This window comes from Micrasema longulum, unplaced genomic scaffold, assembly GCF_059751315.1.
Source record: "Micrasema longulum isolate JH-2025_06_02 unplaced genomic scaffold, ASM5975131v1 h1tg002744l, whole genome shotgun sequence".
NCBI classification, from domain to species: Eukaryota; Metazoa; Arthropoda; class Insecta; order Trichoptera; family Brachycentridae; genus Micrasema; species Micrasema longulum.
The window spans coordinates 132,081-149,002 of NW_028279874.1; the positions used below are offsets into that span (position 1 = coordinate 132,081).

A 16,922-nucleotide genomic window follows, 5' to 3' on the forward strand; every position below is an offset into this window, starting at 1 on the left:
TTTAAAGAATAATAGGTAGATATTTTTTGTTTCTGAAAAGTTTTATTAAGAGACGCATATTTTTTTTCCTGATGACGCCGGCGCGGCGACATATTTGTCAAACTTTACCCATCGCGACAGGTAGAGCTTACGCTCTCTGACGATAACTCAGAAACACTTGATAAATAATTCATTTTATCGTCTTTATTATTGATCAAATAACATAAAAAAATTGTATTACCTATACACATTACTAGAATTATCTTTTTTTTACTCTTAATTTATCATTATTGCAATGGGCCATTAAAAAGTTTTGACAAATAAATACTGGGCACCGGCATTCATAAATTGAAATGATTTTACCTTCAATTATCAAACATGACGTTTATTTTTGTGTCGCAATCTAAAAAAGGTTACTGTCACAATAAACATTTACCTGTCGCTGTGACGTCCTGGTGACGTCAGGAGCTCATAAGGTCCTCGAATAAATGCTAAAGTATAGCTTGATTAAAAGAGTTCTTTATTTGAAAAATTATTATTTCCTCTTTTGGAATGCAACCACAAACAAGTACTTAGGTACCTACATATCAATGAAAAGACTTTTTCCTTTTATCCGGAAAGTTTTTTCATGTTTTCACGATACAGTCATTTTTCTTGTATTATTATTAATTTATTTATTTATTGACGGACTTATACAGTTCATTCCAACAATGGTAAACACATTTTCTTTTACTAAATACAGGTACAAATGAAATAAAATATAATGAAATAAAATTAAAGCTAGGACAAAAAAAAATACTACCTCAAGACAAGATCTGGTATATTATAAAAATCCCTCTCCTCCACTCCTCCGCTTTATTTCTTCATCACAAACTTCTTACAGAGCCCTTCTTTTCTTTTCTTAATAATATTATATATTTTCTCTTTATTGTGTAACATGTTTTGTCATTACATTTGTGAAAAACTTTTACTGGATGCATGGTATGTACAATTTTAGATATTTTACTATTTATACCTATAACATTTGTTGTCTTTCCTAATATGTATTTGTATTTTTTTAAACGGAATTTTTTAGTTAACCACTAAAAACAAAATTTTGTATACTTCTCTATGAATGCTACAAATGAAAGGGTCGTGCATTCAAATAATCATAATATTATTTGAATGCATCATGACTACCTAGTCTATTTGTAGCATTTAGGGTGAAAAAACAAAGATGTGTTTTGGTGGTTAACTCAAAAATAGTTTTGAAGTTAAGTACCTACGAAACAATATTTTAACTTGTTCTTGGATCATCTGATCATAACTTACTCAACTTACTCGGTGTGAGCAAATGAACGCAGCTCACTGTCAATATTTATATTGACGGTATAATCTCAAATCTAATCTTAATCTGTGTATGTGTAATGACGTTTTGATTTGACGTCACCGACGTTGCCGTTCTTGACGGTTTGTGGACGGTTTTACAATTTTTACATTTAAATTGTAAAACAAAAAAATGAAACCCTCGTACTTATAATTGTAACATAAATACATGAAATGATAACTGAAGATTTCTGCTAATCGGCGTTTTTTAAATATGTCGTGTGCATTAAAAAGCGGCGTTAAAATCGCATTCTTTTTTATTATTTTCAATACAGTCGCTGTACGCTGTGACCTAGAATTAATAACGGGTAAGTATATTTCTTATCAGAACTATAAATATCTTTAGAATTGTTATCTACTGATAATAACTTTTATTAAATTTAAATACATTTTTTTAAATAAGTTTTAAATATAAGTATATCGTTCTCAAAATTTCAATCAAATTGGTCTAAATCAAATTGATAAGTTATGCCATACACAATCTAGATGTTATTTAAATTCCAGATTGTCAGCCCACAACAGTATTGTCAACTAGTTCTCAAAGTGTTTATGTTGGAGAATATAATAGCCCGAGAAAGGCCAATTATGTAGATATTATTAGTGATTCTGAGTTGCAAATAATCAGTGAAAATCTTTTTAAAAGAGATATTAATAATGCTGGAAAGTATGTCTCGGTTAATTCCCAGGGGAAAGCTGAATTTAAGTCAAAAGAAGATAATGCTTCAGAGCCGTAAGTATCCAAATCCAGTATTAACCTTTTGATTATTATTGTCCTAACTGTAGAGCCATAAAATTCCAGTCAGAGTTGAGATGCGGTATGTATTTTACTTGTATTTCCAGATTATGATGTCAATATTTGAATTATCAGTGACATCATTAGTGCTGAAAAAAAAAATTGGCTGATTTACAATCATTTTAAAATGTCAGCAAACACATTTTTCTTTAATATTTACCCATCGACATATTAAAATTTGTAATTTCTATTGTGTACCTAGATAAAATTTTAATATCTTCAGGATACTGGTAAAACCCCCTAAATGCATTTTTTTTATACTGAGGAAAATCACTTTAAATGTCCTCAACAACAGTTTATTCAACACATTTTGGATATGATACATGATACATGTTTCAATGGATGAGATTACACTTGGATGTTTATACTCGATAACTTTAAAGCTAAACCTCGGAGGATGTAGACGATTTTATCCTTTGATAATAGTAAAAAAATGGCATATAACTGCATTTACAACTTGTTTCCTCAATTTTTTCATACTGATGATATAATGCCATTTTAAATAATTATAAAAAAATATCAACAATGCTTTGACTTTGTCCAAATTTTTATAGACAGGCTGAATTTTCTACCTAGAGAGTTATTTAGATAGAAATTTCTTGCAACAGAGGGAAAACATTTGTGAGAAAGGAATATGGAAGTCTAGGCATTTACAGGGTTATGACCTGTCATTGGCTGGTTTAAGTGGCCACTTTACACACAGTCTAACATTCACCATTCTGCCTATGTTTAAACATTCGCATTTCCTCAACTTTTCCATCCGTTAACTTTTGTAACTGTAAATGCCTAGACTTTTATATTCCCTTCTCAAAAATGTTTTCCCTCTGTTGCATGGTTTAAACCATTTTTAATGATTTCTTAAATCATCTTAATTTTCTTATTTTCTACAGCCTTTTTACTGTCAGTAGCGATGTTTGGAATATTCCCACTATATCCGCAATGAAGGCTTTATATGACAACTATGAACCCAATACAAAAATGGAGGAGGTCGTTACCAATCAGGTGCAATAATTGTTGTCAAAAATAAACATTATTTGAAAAACTTATTAATGACTTTGTGGTATTTAATGTTTATTCTTCTCGATAGGAAATAGTTGAAGAAATTTCATTTTTGGATTCAGTCTTGGAAACTCCAGTCATGGAGTATTTGTTTTCAGCTTTGAGTCAAAAAGGTAAGCATGTTTCATTTCATATACAAATGTCACCATAAATCTGCTTCTCTGTTGATGCTGATGGGAAAAAAATTACATTATTATTCTAGATTTAGTACCAAATGATTATATTGGAAGAAGGTCTATCTTAAGAACAATGTGGTTTGAATTATATCCTAGAACTAAAGGGAAACTCACAAGTAGCGGTTTTGAACATATTTTTTTATCAGAAATAAAGAAAGGAAAAATATCAGGTAAGTAATTAAATCAGTTGACATTTTTATTCTATAATAATTATTTTTTTTGTCTGTGGTTTTTTCAATAGCACATAGTTATTATGTAATGCAGAAGTGCAAATCATAAACATATTGGATATTAATATTTTTGAAAACTTTTTTATAATGCAAAGAAAATTAATATACACTTTTTAGAAAAGCCTGTGACTGAATTTTGTGTTTTAACCACCGAATAGATAGGGATTTAATATATCGGTGGTTTTAACTGTGTTTAAAAAAAATGTGTTTTCATTCAAATTTTTTTTTAAAGAAATCATTTATATGTTATAAATTTCATATTCTAAGCAATTTCGACAATATTTGAGTTTGTCCAAATTTGAACTCAAAATAGTGTTGATAAATCCACCTGGTCCATGAAGAAGTATAGAAATTGAGAAAAAAAAAATTTCAGGCGTTGTCTAGTATGTAGGTGAAATAATTCAAGTAAATGAATCTCACCCACATAAATAAAGTTAACAAATCTTTAACTTCACAAACATCAACAGATGAAAGATTTGAAGGAATATAGATGTTCAAATATAGGCAGAATGGTGAAAGTGCCCACTTAAACCAGCAAATGACAGGTCGTAGATGCACCCTGTAGATGCCTAGACTTCTATATTACCTTCCCTAAAGTGTTCTTCATCTCTGTTGTAATATGTTAATCTAAGCAATTTTTATATCAGTAAAAGATACAATTTTTCGACAAAAAAAGGAAATATAGATACCGTTTTTGCGAATTCTGTATTCCACTAGCTTAGTTACTAGATTGAAAATAAAATTAAAAAAATTGTAGATCCTAACTTGCCATTCATAAATGTATGTAAAAGGCACTAAAATTATTTTGGTTTCTATATTATGTATTCATTATTTGATATGTTTGCAATATTATGTCTGCACTTTACAAAAAATTTCTATACTAAACATTATTACGTACTTCATATAATAATATTATTTTAGGTACGCTTTGCCTCTCCAAAAAAGATACTAGCTCTTCTGCTTGGAGAGGGACATGCGCGGAAGATTTATTTATTGTAATTAATTTAGGTTGTAGTACAATCTATTTTTAAAATATTTTCAATTTTTCAATTTTCAATTTTCAATTTATTTATTTTAAATATAACATATACATTACAAAAATATATTCAATACGTACATATTATAAAAAAGAAAAAAAAATACACGAAAGAGACTCATGTCAAAGGAGTCGAAGAATCCTGCTCCGGAAAACCCCTTCGGATACATGGAACAGATCAATATCCAGAGCGATGTTGTTCAACATAGCGGTAGCTCTTCCAACAGGCATAACCATAGGCAGGTTGGTCCTGAATATCGGAATATGAAACAATCTATGCTGACGCTGTCTTAGGTAATTATCAGGAACATACAAACCAATGCTCATCATAATTTCAGAATTATCGATCATACCGCGCAACAATCGATAAAAATGTGTGGTCAAATACACATTCCTTCTAGTCTCTAAACTGTTGTAGCCAAGCATACCCTGGAGAAACTCGGTCGGGTAGAGCCAAGGATAATACCCGCACTCTCCCATGTAGAGATATCTCAGAAACTTCTTTTGGATTTTCTCTATCATAAGAGAGTACTTCAGTTCATGTGGCCCCCAAATCATCGAGCCACTCTCGAGTCTACTTCGCACCAAGGAGTTGTAAAGAGTTCTCAGTACGCGGGTATTTTCGAAAACCCTGGCAGTACGCAGAACAAATCCTAACATCTTCAATGCATCACCACTGATTGTCTCTATGTGTTCATGAAATGTCAGAGTGCTTACAAATCTAACGCCCAGATCCTTAACATTCGATGTTCGTATCAGATTCTGGTCATTCATTTTGTAGCGAAAAAAAAGAGTTTTTTGGGCCCTAGTGAAGGACGTGACCGAACACTTGGAAACATTAAACCCAAGTTTGTTTCGCCTTCCCCATTCAGATATATTAGATATATCCGCTTGGAGAAGACGAAAATCGTCAGAAGTTGTCACCTTTAAAAACAGTTTTAAGTCATCCGCAAACAACAGAAAACGCGAGTTCAAAATTACATTTTTAATATTATTAATGAAAATTGAGAACAACAATGGACCCAGGTTAGAGCCTTGCGGGACACCCGAGAAAGTATGGAAATACTCTGACGCGAATAGACCGTAGGAGACGTATTGGTTTCTGTTTTGGAGGTAGCTCGCCATTAATTTTAACATACCATCCGAGAAACCGATCTCATACAGCTTATTTAATAAGACATCATGGTCGACAGTATCAAAGGCCTTGGCGAAGTCATTATATGAACAGTCTACCTGATGTCCTGCATCCAGAGCTTCCGTGACGTAGTTTGTAAAAACCATTAGATTGGTTTCAACCGAGCGGCCTTTCCTGAACCCATGTTGTTCATCAATAATAAATGGCTCTACTCGGGAAGTGACGATTCTACATATGATAATTTCAAATACCTTCGCTGGTGCAGAAAGAACAGCTACAGGTCTGTAATTTTCTACTGATGACTTAGATCCACTTTTATGTATAGGTGTTACTTTTGACGTCTTCCATGTTTCTGGGAAGACCCCCGTATTAAAAGAAAGATTATACAAAAAACAGAGGGGTTTTTTGATCAGTTCCACACAACCTTTTAGGAAGAATGTCGGAATAAAATCTGGTCCGAGAGAATTAGTATTACTTAATTTTTTGATAGTGTCGGCCACATCCTTCTCATTGATATTTTGAACATCAATAAACTGTGCACCGGTCTGTGAACATTGCTTAGCAATATTAACATCTAGAAGCGGAGGTTCATTGCTATATACTGTTTTAAAATGACCTGCAAACGCTTCAGCTATGTTTGCACCTCGAACCAATTTTTCACCCCATGTCATGGAGTCAACACTTCCACCATCCGCCTTTTGTGACCTTATATAGTCCCAAAAGGTATTAGGATCATGAAGAATGTTGCTTTCCATGCTGGAAATGAACTCCCGGTACGCCAATCGAATGCTACGTCTTACGACAGATCTGTAACACCCAAACATCTCATAATCACCGCGACAGCCAGAAGCTTTCCACTTTTTATGATAGAAATGCTTAGTCTGTATGTTTCTAACAATATCCCTAGAAAACCACTTCGGATATCGCCTCCCACCAGTAGCCTGAGATTTTCTAGGGAAGCAGGAATCAAATACACCTTCAACAATACAATAAAAATATTGTACCGCTTCATTTACATCTGATATTTTATACATCTCGCCCCAGTCGATACCGTCCATGAGAGAGTACAGTCGGTCAAAGTCGCCTTTATGAAAATTCCATCCTCTTTGACTAACCGTACCCTCCGCGGGAACTCTGGATCGACGGGGGCGATCTGCAATCAGATTGTAACAAAATTCAAGTGCGGGGTGATAATTATCTTCTCTTGTAAGAGGTGATAATGACCGAAACACACCAACAACTCTTCTACTGAATATTAAGTCCAGCGTTCTACCCCTAGAGTTCAAAATATAATTATACTGCGAAAGACCCAACACCGAGCACAAAAAAGTGAGGTTAGCCTCTATACCTTTTATGTTTTTTGCTGAATGCATGTTAAAGTCCCCCAATATAATGACACTTTTGTCCCGAAGTAGCTCTAAACTGGACAATACCCTGTCAAAGAACAGTTGATATATATTCGTCTCACTCGCCGGAGGGAAATATAATACACAAATGAACGTAATATCGAGATCGTATGTCAGTTTTACCCAGAGATCTTCATTGGACGTTTCTAAAACAGAAAAACGCTCGACTTGTTTTTTCTATTTCTCACAGCCAATAAACATCCCCCACCCTGCCTGTGGCCACCACGATCTCGCCTTACTACTGTAAAATTAATTTTGTATATCTGATTGAGTTGATTTCTCTACTATTTCTAAATTTTAGTTTTAATTAAAACTAATGTCTGAGCACCCGATGACCGACTTAGTTTATAGTTTATCGGGACTAATATGTTTAATATTTTATTTTTTATAATGAAAAATATTTTATTTTTAAAAAAAAAGAAATATTTGCATATTACAACAGAGATAAAGAACATTTAAGAGAAGGTAATATAGAAGTATAGGCATCTACAGGGTTTATGACCTGTCAATGGCTGGTTTAAGTGGCCACTTTACACACTGTGTAACATTCACCATTCTGCCCATATTTGAACATCTATATTCCTCCAATTCCTTCATCTATTGATGTATGTGAAGTTAAAGAGCTGAAACCTTTATTTATGCGGGTGAGATTCAGGCGTTGCCTAGTATGTAGGTGAAATAATTCAATTAGATGAATCTCACCCGCATAAATAAAGGTTTCAGCTCTTTATCTTCACAAACATCAACAGATGAAAGAATTGAAGGAATATAGAAGTTCAAATATGGGCAGAATGGTGAATGTAACACAGTGTGTAAAGGGGCCACTTAAACCAGCCATTGACAGGTCATAAGCTCTGTAGATGCCTAGACTTCTATATTACCTTCTCTTAAATGTTATTCATCTCTGTTGTAATATGTTAATATAAACAGCTCCCCAGGGAGTTGAATCTAGTCCTTGTCTACAAAAATTTGGACAAACTCAAAATATTGTTGAGAAATATTTGCGTTCTTATGATTTACCCAAATATTTTATTTTGAGGGCCATTTTCAACGAGTTGTAAATAACTCACTATTAGAAAATGGAATCGAGTTGGGGTAGAGTGGGATTCGAACCACGGACCTTTGGTCCATGAGTCCAAGACACCAGCCACGGGACCACAACCCGACATACTATTGCTATAACTTATAATATTTTCTTGAATGAAGAATCTCTAAAAAAACAAATATGCAATATTTTGTGAACCACTAATTTATTTAGAAGTCTGTATAAATGTTGTATTTAATAATTATTCTTAAGATGTTTTCAGGCCTTCACAATTGGTTGTATTTTTTTACTCAAGAGGAAAAGAAAAGTGCTAACTATTTAGGATATCTTAATAAAATAGATTTGAATGATGTATGTACATTTTTAATTCAATTTAATATTGGTTTGGTGGTATTTTAAAGTTTGGTGATTTGCTGTAAAAATCTCCTAGTAATATTTTTAGATAAAAACATTTCATTTTACAATGGGCCTTATCTGCACAGTTGTTTATAAATGACTTCGCAAGAATTACAAGGGTGACATAATTTTAGGAATAATAATAAAAAATGCATCAGCGGTCTAATAATAGCAATGGATTATAACACAAAACTCCCGGACTTTGCACGTATAAAAATGCACAAAACTAAATGAATGTATATTCTACATAATTTTAGAATTCATTGTTTGTGGAAAAACTATATGAATAAACGATCAACAACTTTGCAAAATAAACACCATGATGAAATATGAAATTAAGAATTTTGTTACCTATTATTCTTTTTTAGTTTTTGTAGAATTTGTATCAATATGCTTTTTTTTAAATATTTTCAGAATAATTCAATTATGAAGATCACCTTTATTTTGGATGGAATTCATAAACCAGTGGGATCCATGTTTGTTTCCTTTTCACCTGAACTTGAAATGGCTTTATATTCTCTTTGTTTTATAACCCGGCCAAATAAACTATGTCCAATTTCATTGGCTAATAATATTTTCAACATTCGAACCTACGTATTAAATTACAATGGAAAACAATACATAGGGAGCGCTTATCCAGATATCTAAATGCTAATCAATAAGGTAAAGCATTATAAACTTAAACAGATTTAAAAACGTATTATCAAAAACAATGTATTCTTTTAATGAGCTTTCATTTGCATAGGCTTATTAAATTATTGTTGCTGAAAAGTTATGTAAATTTGGTGTTTAATAATATTTTTTTCCAGGTCACAATAATTATCACGGCTAAGCATCAGTCTAAATTATTTAATAGACCTAAATGATTTTCCTGCGCTTTTGAAAACAAATAATATATACAATACCTAATAGTGACCCTCAGATTCCCTCGACCTACAAGCTTATTATTTTTATCTTATGTTTATCTTTGTGAACTTAAATATTAATAAATTGTATTTACATGGGTCTTTCTTTCATTTAAAAGTAAAAGTTTTGATGTACTTATTGATACTATTGTATAATAAAATAGTTTTTTTTCTTCTATTGCCAACACATCATTATGACCAATAAATAATCAATGAATTATTTCAAAATAATTGAGACATCGTTATTGAGTAAAACTGTATTTTCTGCTATGTTTTTAATTAGTCTCATTATGAGACAGCACCCAAAAAAACTATGGGAACAACGTCTCCATCGGTGTGTAGTTGCCCAAGGGAACCACTTTGAAGGGGATAACATTGATGTTTAAAAAAAAAAACTTTTGTAAATAAAAAATCTGTCTCATTACTTTTCTGCCACACCTCGTACATAGGTAAAATTTGTGCCTACTACTAACAGAATTTCCTTTCTCTTCCTTAATCTCTCTTCCTTTCCTTTTTCCTCTTTTTTTCCTTTTTCCCATTGAGTAATAGTTTTGATTTAGGGTAATTTATAAACAAATACGTTAATTTCTATTTTTATATATCTGTAGCTTTTTAATCTTTATTTTCTATTGAATATGTTCTGTAATTATAAAAATAAAACTTTTATTTTATTGGTTGGTTGGAAGAAATTGCCATTTGGCAATAAGCCCGGCAATGTACAAATAACATTATGTACAAAAATTTTAATAAATAAAACAGAAATTCAAATTAAGTGCTTTGAAATAAACTATAAAGCAGTTTTATGCCATAATTTTAGCATAAAAGAGTTGTATATCATAGTTTAATATTATAATGGCATCGTGTCAACTGATGTAAGTGCTAAATTTGTTTTAAAACCGTCACAATACATAGAAAATGAACCTGGATGTGTTTGTTAGGATTGGTTCCAGAGATATTAAAGATCTCTATTTGCGCATGCACGGACTTGAAAATTCTGTACTGACATCCCGCCCTAAAGGAACTAAAGCACTTACGTAGTTCCATGATCCAGAATCAGACAAAGCGCAATGTATTTTATACCAGTTTGCGCATAACTGCGCCGTCGAAAGGTTTTGTGTGGAGTTGTCACAATTTTTTGGACATTATTGATGAATGAACATCAAACCCTTCTCAGATGGCTTCGACTAAAAAACATACCAATAATCAAATATTTCTTGTAGTTATTTAAAATATTAGTTGACTTATAGCTGATTTTATTAAATAAAAAGAAAATAGATACTGATTGTTTAGAAGTCAAATTTTTAGGGAAGCATTGGTTCCATCCAATATATGGACGGACCGGACCACTCATGGAGTACGCATATATTACAATGTTAATTTGTCTTACACCAATTACAATTAAATGCTCCAAAACGAATGTAGTGATTGCACTTATTGTACCACCACGTTTTGAATATTAGATACAATCCACTTTCAGTGGCTCGACATATACCTCTTTGCAAAGAGGGCAATGGAAGACTCATAGGCTAGTTTGATCATCTGAACTCATTGGTCTACCATCAGTTTTTGGTTTATTCCCTGCTTTCTTTGGTTCTTCTTTTCTTCTTCCTTTTTTTAAATCTTGTAATTGTTTTTTAGTAAGGAAAACTTGTAAGTATTATACATCAGAACATTTCCATATTTTCTTTTCTTTGCATTGGAGATTTTGGTAGCGGGCAAATTTCAGATGGTTGCAAATAAGCTTAATCGGCTAAACATAGTGGTGCTATAATAGGAACAACATCTGTTTCTTGATTGTTATTATAAGTCATATTAGTTGATGGTGCTGGCAAATTCGTTATTTCTGATGGAGCGAAGTCAATATCACTAAAAACGTTGTCATTGTGAAACCAAATTCCACAACCTTTAAAGGCTTTCTTGGCCTTTTCTACAGATGCCACCCTAAAGTAGGTAGAACCAAATATTCGAGCTATTTGGAATTGTGTGACGGCAAGGCCAGGGTGAGACTTGCCAATTATCACAAGCTACAGCGTATTTTTTTTAAGAGCCCAAAAAAGCCCATATCATGACTGCAGTTTATTTGTAATGTGTGGCACCCAGCTCAAGAGAACAACTCTAAATTATTGAGCTATTTCAATAGCGTCTAAGCTTAAATGTGACGAGTGGTTGTCTAAAATTAATAAAATGGGTGTTTCTTTAGTACTGTCGACCATCTTAGTAAAATGTTTAAGCCATTATAAGAATAAATTTAAACGTACCCGTCACACCAAATTATTTTACTGCATCGATGTAAACACTAATGCAGCAAAAATTCATGCACACAAAAAATTTGCAACTTGTATAATAATATTATTGGAACCAATGCGAGTGATATATTAAACTTGAAAAATAATACATTCAAAAGAGAAATCAGCGACAGCATGCAGGCATTGTCGTCGTGGGTGAGTAGTGATGAGTGAATAGAATATTATTTTTTCATTTTATTTTTAATTTTCAAAGGTAAATATTACTATTTCATTTATGGTTTTCCAAATTCTATTCTTGTATAATATGACTTTATTTATGGCACATTATGTTTATTGTTAATTATATGTTTGAAATCATTTTTAGTATAGTATTAAGTATCTATTATATTATAACCGTATTATTGTGTAGATGTTTGCGGTTGGCGTGTTGAGGAGCCTCCACACCAGTCGGAGGGTAGACAGAAGAAACAGCTTTAGATGTTGATACAATTATTTAATTAAAAATTAAATATTTGATAAAAATTATGTCGGACATAGTAACGTCCGTAAGAGAGTACTGAAGAGATGTGTAGTGGTTCATAGAACGGGTCCTCCTTTTATACGTTGGATTCCTTTGTTCCCTGGTCTCCCATTACGACGGAGGGAAGGTAATGTTCTCCAGGGCATTGGACTGACGAACAATCGAATTTACGCCATCGGCACTTAGGTCAGTTCTTTCTGCCTGGATCGAGGCAAGTGTTGCGTGTATCGATTTCACTTACACGTGCTTTGGTGTGTTTCTGACCTGGGTTCGATACTCCCCACAATTGAATGTATGACTGTAAATTTCAAAAAATAAATAAAAAATAATGATTCAGAGCTCATGAATCAGACCCAAAAAGTAAAAAGAATCCTCTTGTAATTCAGTACCAAAACAGTATGCTATTTTTTTTCATTTAAGCAAAGACGCGTGCGTACTCTTTGCATAGGCACCAATTTGACGACATAAATAAAACTATTTATAAAATGACACCCAGTGACAAAATAAATGTATTTGAAAAGAGTTTAATGATCATTAAACAAAATAAAATAATACTCACTCTTGCTATAATAGTCCTAGTCTTGTAACAGATGATTCGTTTTTATTGATTTTAATGTCAAAACCACCAAAAAACAGTGCACGATTTTCATAAAAAAACCAATCCAATACGTAATGTATATCACATACCGATTGACAGTTTAGGCCATATAAAACCTATTTTTCTCAACTTGGAAAATACATTTCGATTAAGTCGCGATGTGTACTATTATTTAATAAGCTATTAAGTGCGTATCATATTTCGGTAAATGCCCCTAATAAAGAGAATAAAAAAAAATGTCTATAAAATAATGAATAGCCATCTATGGATTATTGTGGTATGTATTTTACAAACTAATAACCTGCTCATAACATCTGTAGTCTGTGGTCATGACGAATTCTTTATCTATGGAATTTCTGTTTGACATTTGTGGTTGTGGTTGTAGTTTCGGTCAGATTTATTATTGAAACATAAATTATTGTTTAATATTTAGAGATTTTTTTCTGCATAAACTCAGCCTAAATCCTGTTGGATTCGGTAATTTCAATCCAGTTAATATTGTACTTAATGTCAATTGAAGTATTTTAGAATATTAATTGAGGTTATGTGTGACTTGGTTATTTATTTTTAAACTTGTGTTTAAATAAACAGCCTCATTTATGTTGTCAGAATTTTTTCATATTCTTAAACAATTTCTAAAAACATTTCACGGTCTCCAAAACAAATGTATTAATTTATAATGTTAATAATAATAGGTAGTATTTTGTAGCTCTTCTACTATGTGGTCCAAAAGCAGAATTACGTTATGGCGCTTTCAAAGATTGTTTTCTGTTCAGGCTGCTCCCAAAACATTATTCCAAGATTTCAGAACTGTTGAATCTGATCCGGTGAGTAGTTAAAACTATTGGTTTTAGCATTTTGTTTTTCAACCGATCACAGAAGGCAAGGCGATACATGAAGGCAAGATTATCAGTCTTACGCTTCAGTTACTATGTCCAGGGACTACGGAATATTAACGCGTAAAAACGCCTATTTTCATAAATACTTGATGTTTTTTCCAGTTATTTTGTTGTTTTTTTTTGTAGAACATTTTAATGAAAGGAGTCTTTTTAAAATTTTATTTTATTTTATTTGGGAGCTACCTACTTGAATGCTACTTGTATCGTAGCAGCCGGTAATCCTAGCGCATTTGGATGACAGGATCTGATCTGAGTGGAATCAGATTGCATCTTATTTATCCATGTTGGCTCAAAGAGTTCAAAACAAAAGTAGCCTCGAGTGTGACAAACGCAATGAATTCTTGCAATTATATTTTGAGAAATATAATTATCTTAAGGAACTAAAAGCTTTTTATATGGTTTAGTATTTAAGATTTACTTATTCTTACGACTAAGTAATCTCTACATTAACTGATCCCACATTCCTCATAGTTATTAAGTTTTTATGTGCAACCTTTATCTCCCCAGTGAAAAACAGCTTTAATTAGGTTATTTCATGTATGTATTTTTTGATAACTTTTTTAAATACAAATTTTTGACCAATTCTTTTGAGCGGTCAATTTTTTGGTCGGCTGAAAGAAATTGCTTTAAGCAATAAGTCCGCCAAAGTATTTATTCTTTGTACTGAAGATTAAAAATAAGTTTCAATCGCCATTCATCACATCATTTTTATATGTAAGGATTTTATTATTAATAATCAATACTTATTATAACTTGAAACATTTGTATTAACCGCAGAGTAATAACTCTCTAGAGAAGCCCTTAAGCTCTGTTGCATAGAACAAAAGCGTTCTAAATTTTTGCTTTGGTTTTTAGTTTCACAACAAACATGTAACAGACAGTTTCAGTATGCGCTCTGCCCGTTGTATGGCTATAATCTGTAGTTAAGTTTATGGTCAATAAACATAGACTAGTTTTCCCCGTATGGGCGACTCTATTATGTTATTACTCTAAGGTATTAACACATTTCAATTTAAAATCTTGTATTCTTTAGTTATAGGATAAATACATTTAAAAAATAAGTATCAGCATTATTTTTTGTAATGCATGCACACTATCCAATGAACATTTTAGGTACATTGTTTACACTGTAAAAAACCCCTCAACATAGGTTCATTAATTTTAAGTTAAATATTCCGATTGAAGAGCTAGAAGCTAGAGCTAGTTTATAGAAACATATTTGTGATAAAAGATTTAATGTAAAATAGAGTGGAACGAGACAAACTATGGCTTTCTCTGTTCATTCCTGCAGTTTATATTATACAATATAAAAAAGCACCTCTGGTTCAGCAATAAATAATTTGTCCTGGTCCAAAATGTTCTCTGTGACTTTCTTTTCTGCCGGTAAATAATGGTTGCCTAAGCTTTTATTGTAATATCTGCAACAACTTCGTAGATTTCATGTTGAAATTGTGATCTTGAATGAAACAAAAGCGAGTTAACTCAGATATGTGTAAACCACTATCCATGTACACCAGATTTAAATTGTCCAAATATGCGATTATGCACAGCTTACCATTATATTTGACTTTCGATAATAATGTTTTTTAGTAACTATGTTTATGGAAAAATAAAAAAAAATGGTTATTTATTATAAATCACCACCACCGTTTATATCTGACTGCAAAAAAAACTATAAAGTGCGCCCAGCCCGTTCTCAGTGAACGATGAAACTAGCCGATTACTTCTCCTTATTTCTGCATTCAAAAAAATATACTTTATTTTATATATTTAACCCAGTCAGGTTTTTTAGTACTAAAACAAGCTTGCAGATTCCAAATATTATTTGAAGATTCTCTATTTGGAAACTAGTATTTATAACATTATTTCCAAAGAATTATTCTTCTTTGATAGGATACTGCTTACATATTATCTATCACAAAGGACATGTGGCGTTCGAAGTGGCCGTTTTTGGCATTATTCATTTCAAAAAGAATCGGCCAGTGCTCAGTGTTGACATTTAAATCATAATGGAAATATCCGCTGAATGTCATTGTGGTATTTCCATGGTAGTATTGTATTAAAATAGTGTAGAATAAAGCTATGTATATCGCATGGTTAATGATAATTGTTTTTTGAGTTGATTTTCTCAGAACCACAGAAAAAAATGCAATTTATAATTATTATAATACTTATATATTATGTACTTACATGTAGGTACAAATTTATGAACATTTTTGTAAATTACCTATAAAATAAATCACGACTCGCCACTGGTGTACACTCGCATAAAGCTGACTCGATACAAGGGCTCTTGGAAGGAGAGTGAGGGAATTTTGTCTGTGAACCTTTATTGAAGAGTGTTCAAAGTGTCACAATGATGGCCATTGCCTTTATTTACCGATAAATTAACGTGAATCTCTGTTAATTTTCATAGGTTATCTCAATGAAATGTTTTGATTTTGTTACAGCTTAAGCTCAGCCATAATGACTGCGGACAGTTCTACACTCTGAGTTCAGACGTCTGTAAAAATTTGTTCACACACGGAGGCCTCCCTAAATCATTTATGACCCAAACAAAAACATTCACAGAAACCTGCATTATGGTTCGAGAGCCGGCACTAGAAATTATAGATTATATGAACCGTAGCGACATGACCAAACCAGTGAATAGATATGTCTTGTGTATCCTTTTACTATTTTTGTATTATTTTGCTGTTAAAAATACGTAATGAATGTATATGGTTTTTGTGATCAATATTTTGACCCCACAACTGAAAATATTGAAACTCTGTTTTTGATCATGGGAAAAAAAAAATTAGGCAGAAAAATTAACAGTGAATATTTTTTAGCCAAATAAATCTTACATAGTTAAAGAAAATAATATTAAAAGGTATCTCAACAGAGATTAATTATTATGGAATGTAGAAATCTAGGTATTCACAGGACTTATGACCTATCATTGGCTGTGCAATTTTCACCATTCTGCCTAAGTTTGTGATTTCTTCATCTCCAGACATAATAAAAATACTGTTCTTTTTTTGTATTAAAAATCACAGAATTATGAAGTGTTTCAGTAGGTACTAAATAAAAGCAACTGGTGAGGAAAAAACATTCAGGCTTTTCATATGGTATTATTATTTAGGTAGAAAAAT

General features: G+C 32.1%; 1 protein-coding gene and 1 long non-coding RNA gene across 3 annotated transcripts; both read left to right on the forward strand.

Moving 5' to 3' along the window:
- The first annotated feature begins 1,325 nt into the window (after positions 1–1,325).
- LOC148271664 (endoribonuclease Arlr-like) lies at positions 1,326–9,624 on the forward strand. 2 transcript variants are annotated; one of them, XM_088241089.1, is made up of 8 exons: positions 1,351–1,652; positions 1,849–2,074; positions 3,028–3,139; positions 3,225–3,309; positions 3,399–3,542; positions 8,487–8,575; positions 9,035–9,283; positions 9,430–9,624. In XM_088241089.1, the coding sequence occupies exons 1-7, from the start codon at positions 1,559–1,561 to the stop codon at positions 9,266–9,268; spliced, it is 984 nt and encodes a 327-aa protein (XP_088097215.1). In that variant the 5' UTR covers positions 1,351–1,558; the 3' UTR covers positions 9,269–9,283; positions 9,430–9,624. The 2 variants fall into 2 exon arrangements, with proteins under 2 accessions (XP_088097216.1, XP_088097215.1); XM_088241090.1 differs by lacking the exon at positions 8,487–8,575 and having other exon boundaries at positions 1,326–1,652.
- Positions 9,625–13,225: 3,601 nt separating this feature from the next.
- On the forward strand, positions 13,226–16,452 carry LOC148271665 (uncharacterized). The gene is made up of 3 exons (XR_015825046.1): positions 13,226–13,366; positions 13,599–13,716; positions 16,239–16,452. It is a non-coding gene; the product is annotated as an uncharacterized LOC148271665 (long non-coding RNA).
- Positions 16,453–16,922: the final 470 nt, after the last annotated feature.

Bases quoted from the DNA above. Each gene is read 5' to 3' on its own strand.
- LOC148271664 (XM_088241089.1), top strand. From the start codon at position 1,559: ATGTCGTGTGCATTAAAAAGCGGCGTTAAAATCGCATTCTTTTTTATT. The intron at 3,140-3,224 runs GTGCAATAATTG...TCTTCTCGATAG, and splicing joins AGGAGGTCGTTACCAATCAG to GAAATAGTTGAAGAAATTTC. The intron at 8,576-9,034 runs GTATGTACATTT...AAATATTTTCAG, and splicing joins ATAAAATAGATTTGAATGAT to AATAATTCAATTATGAAGAT.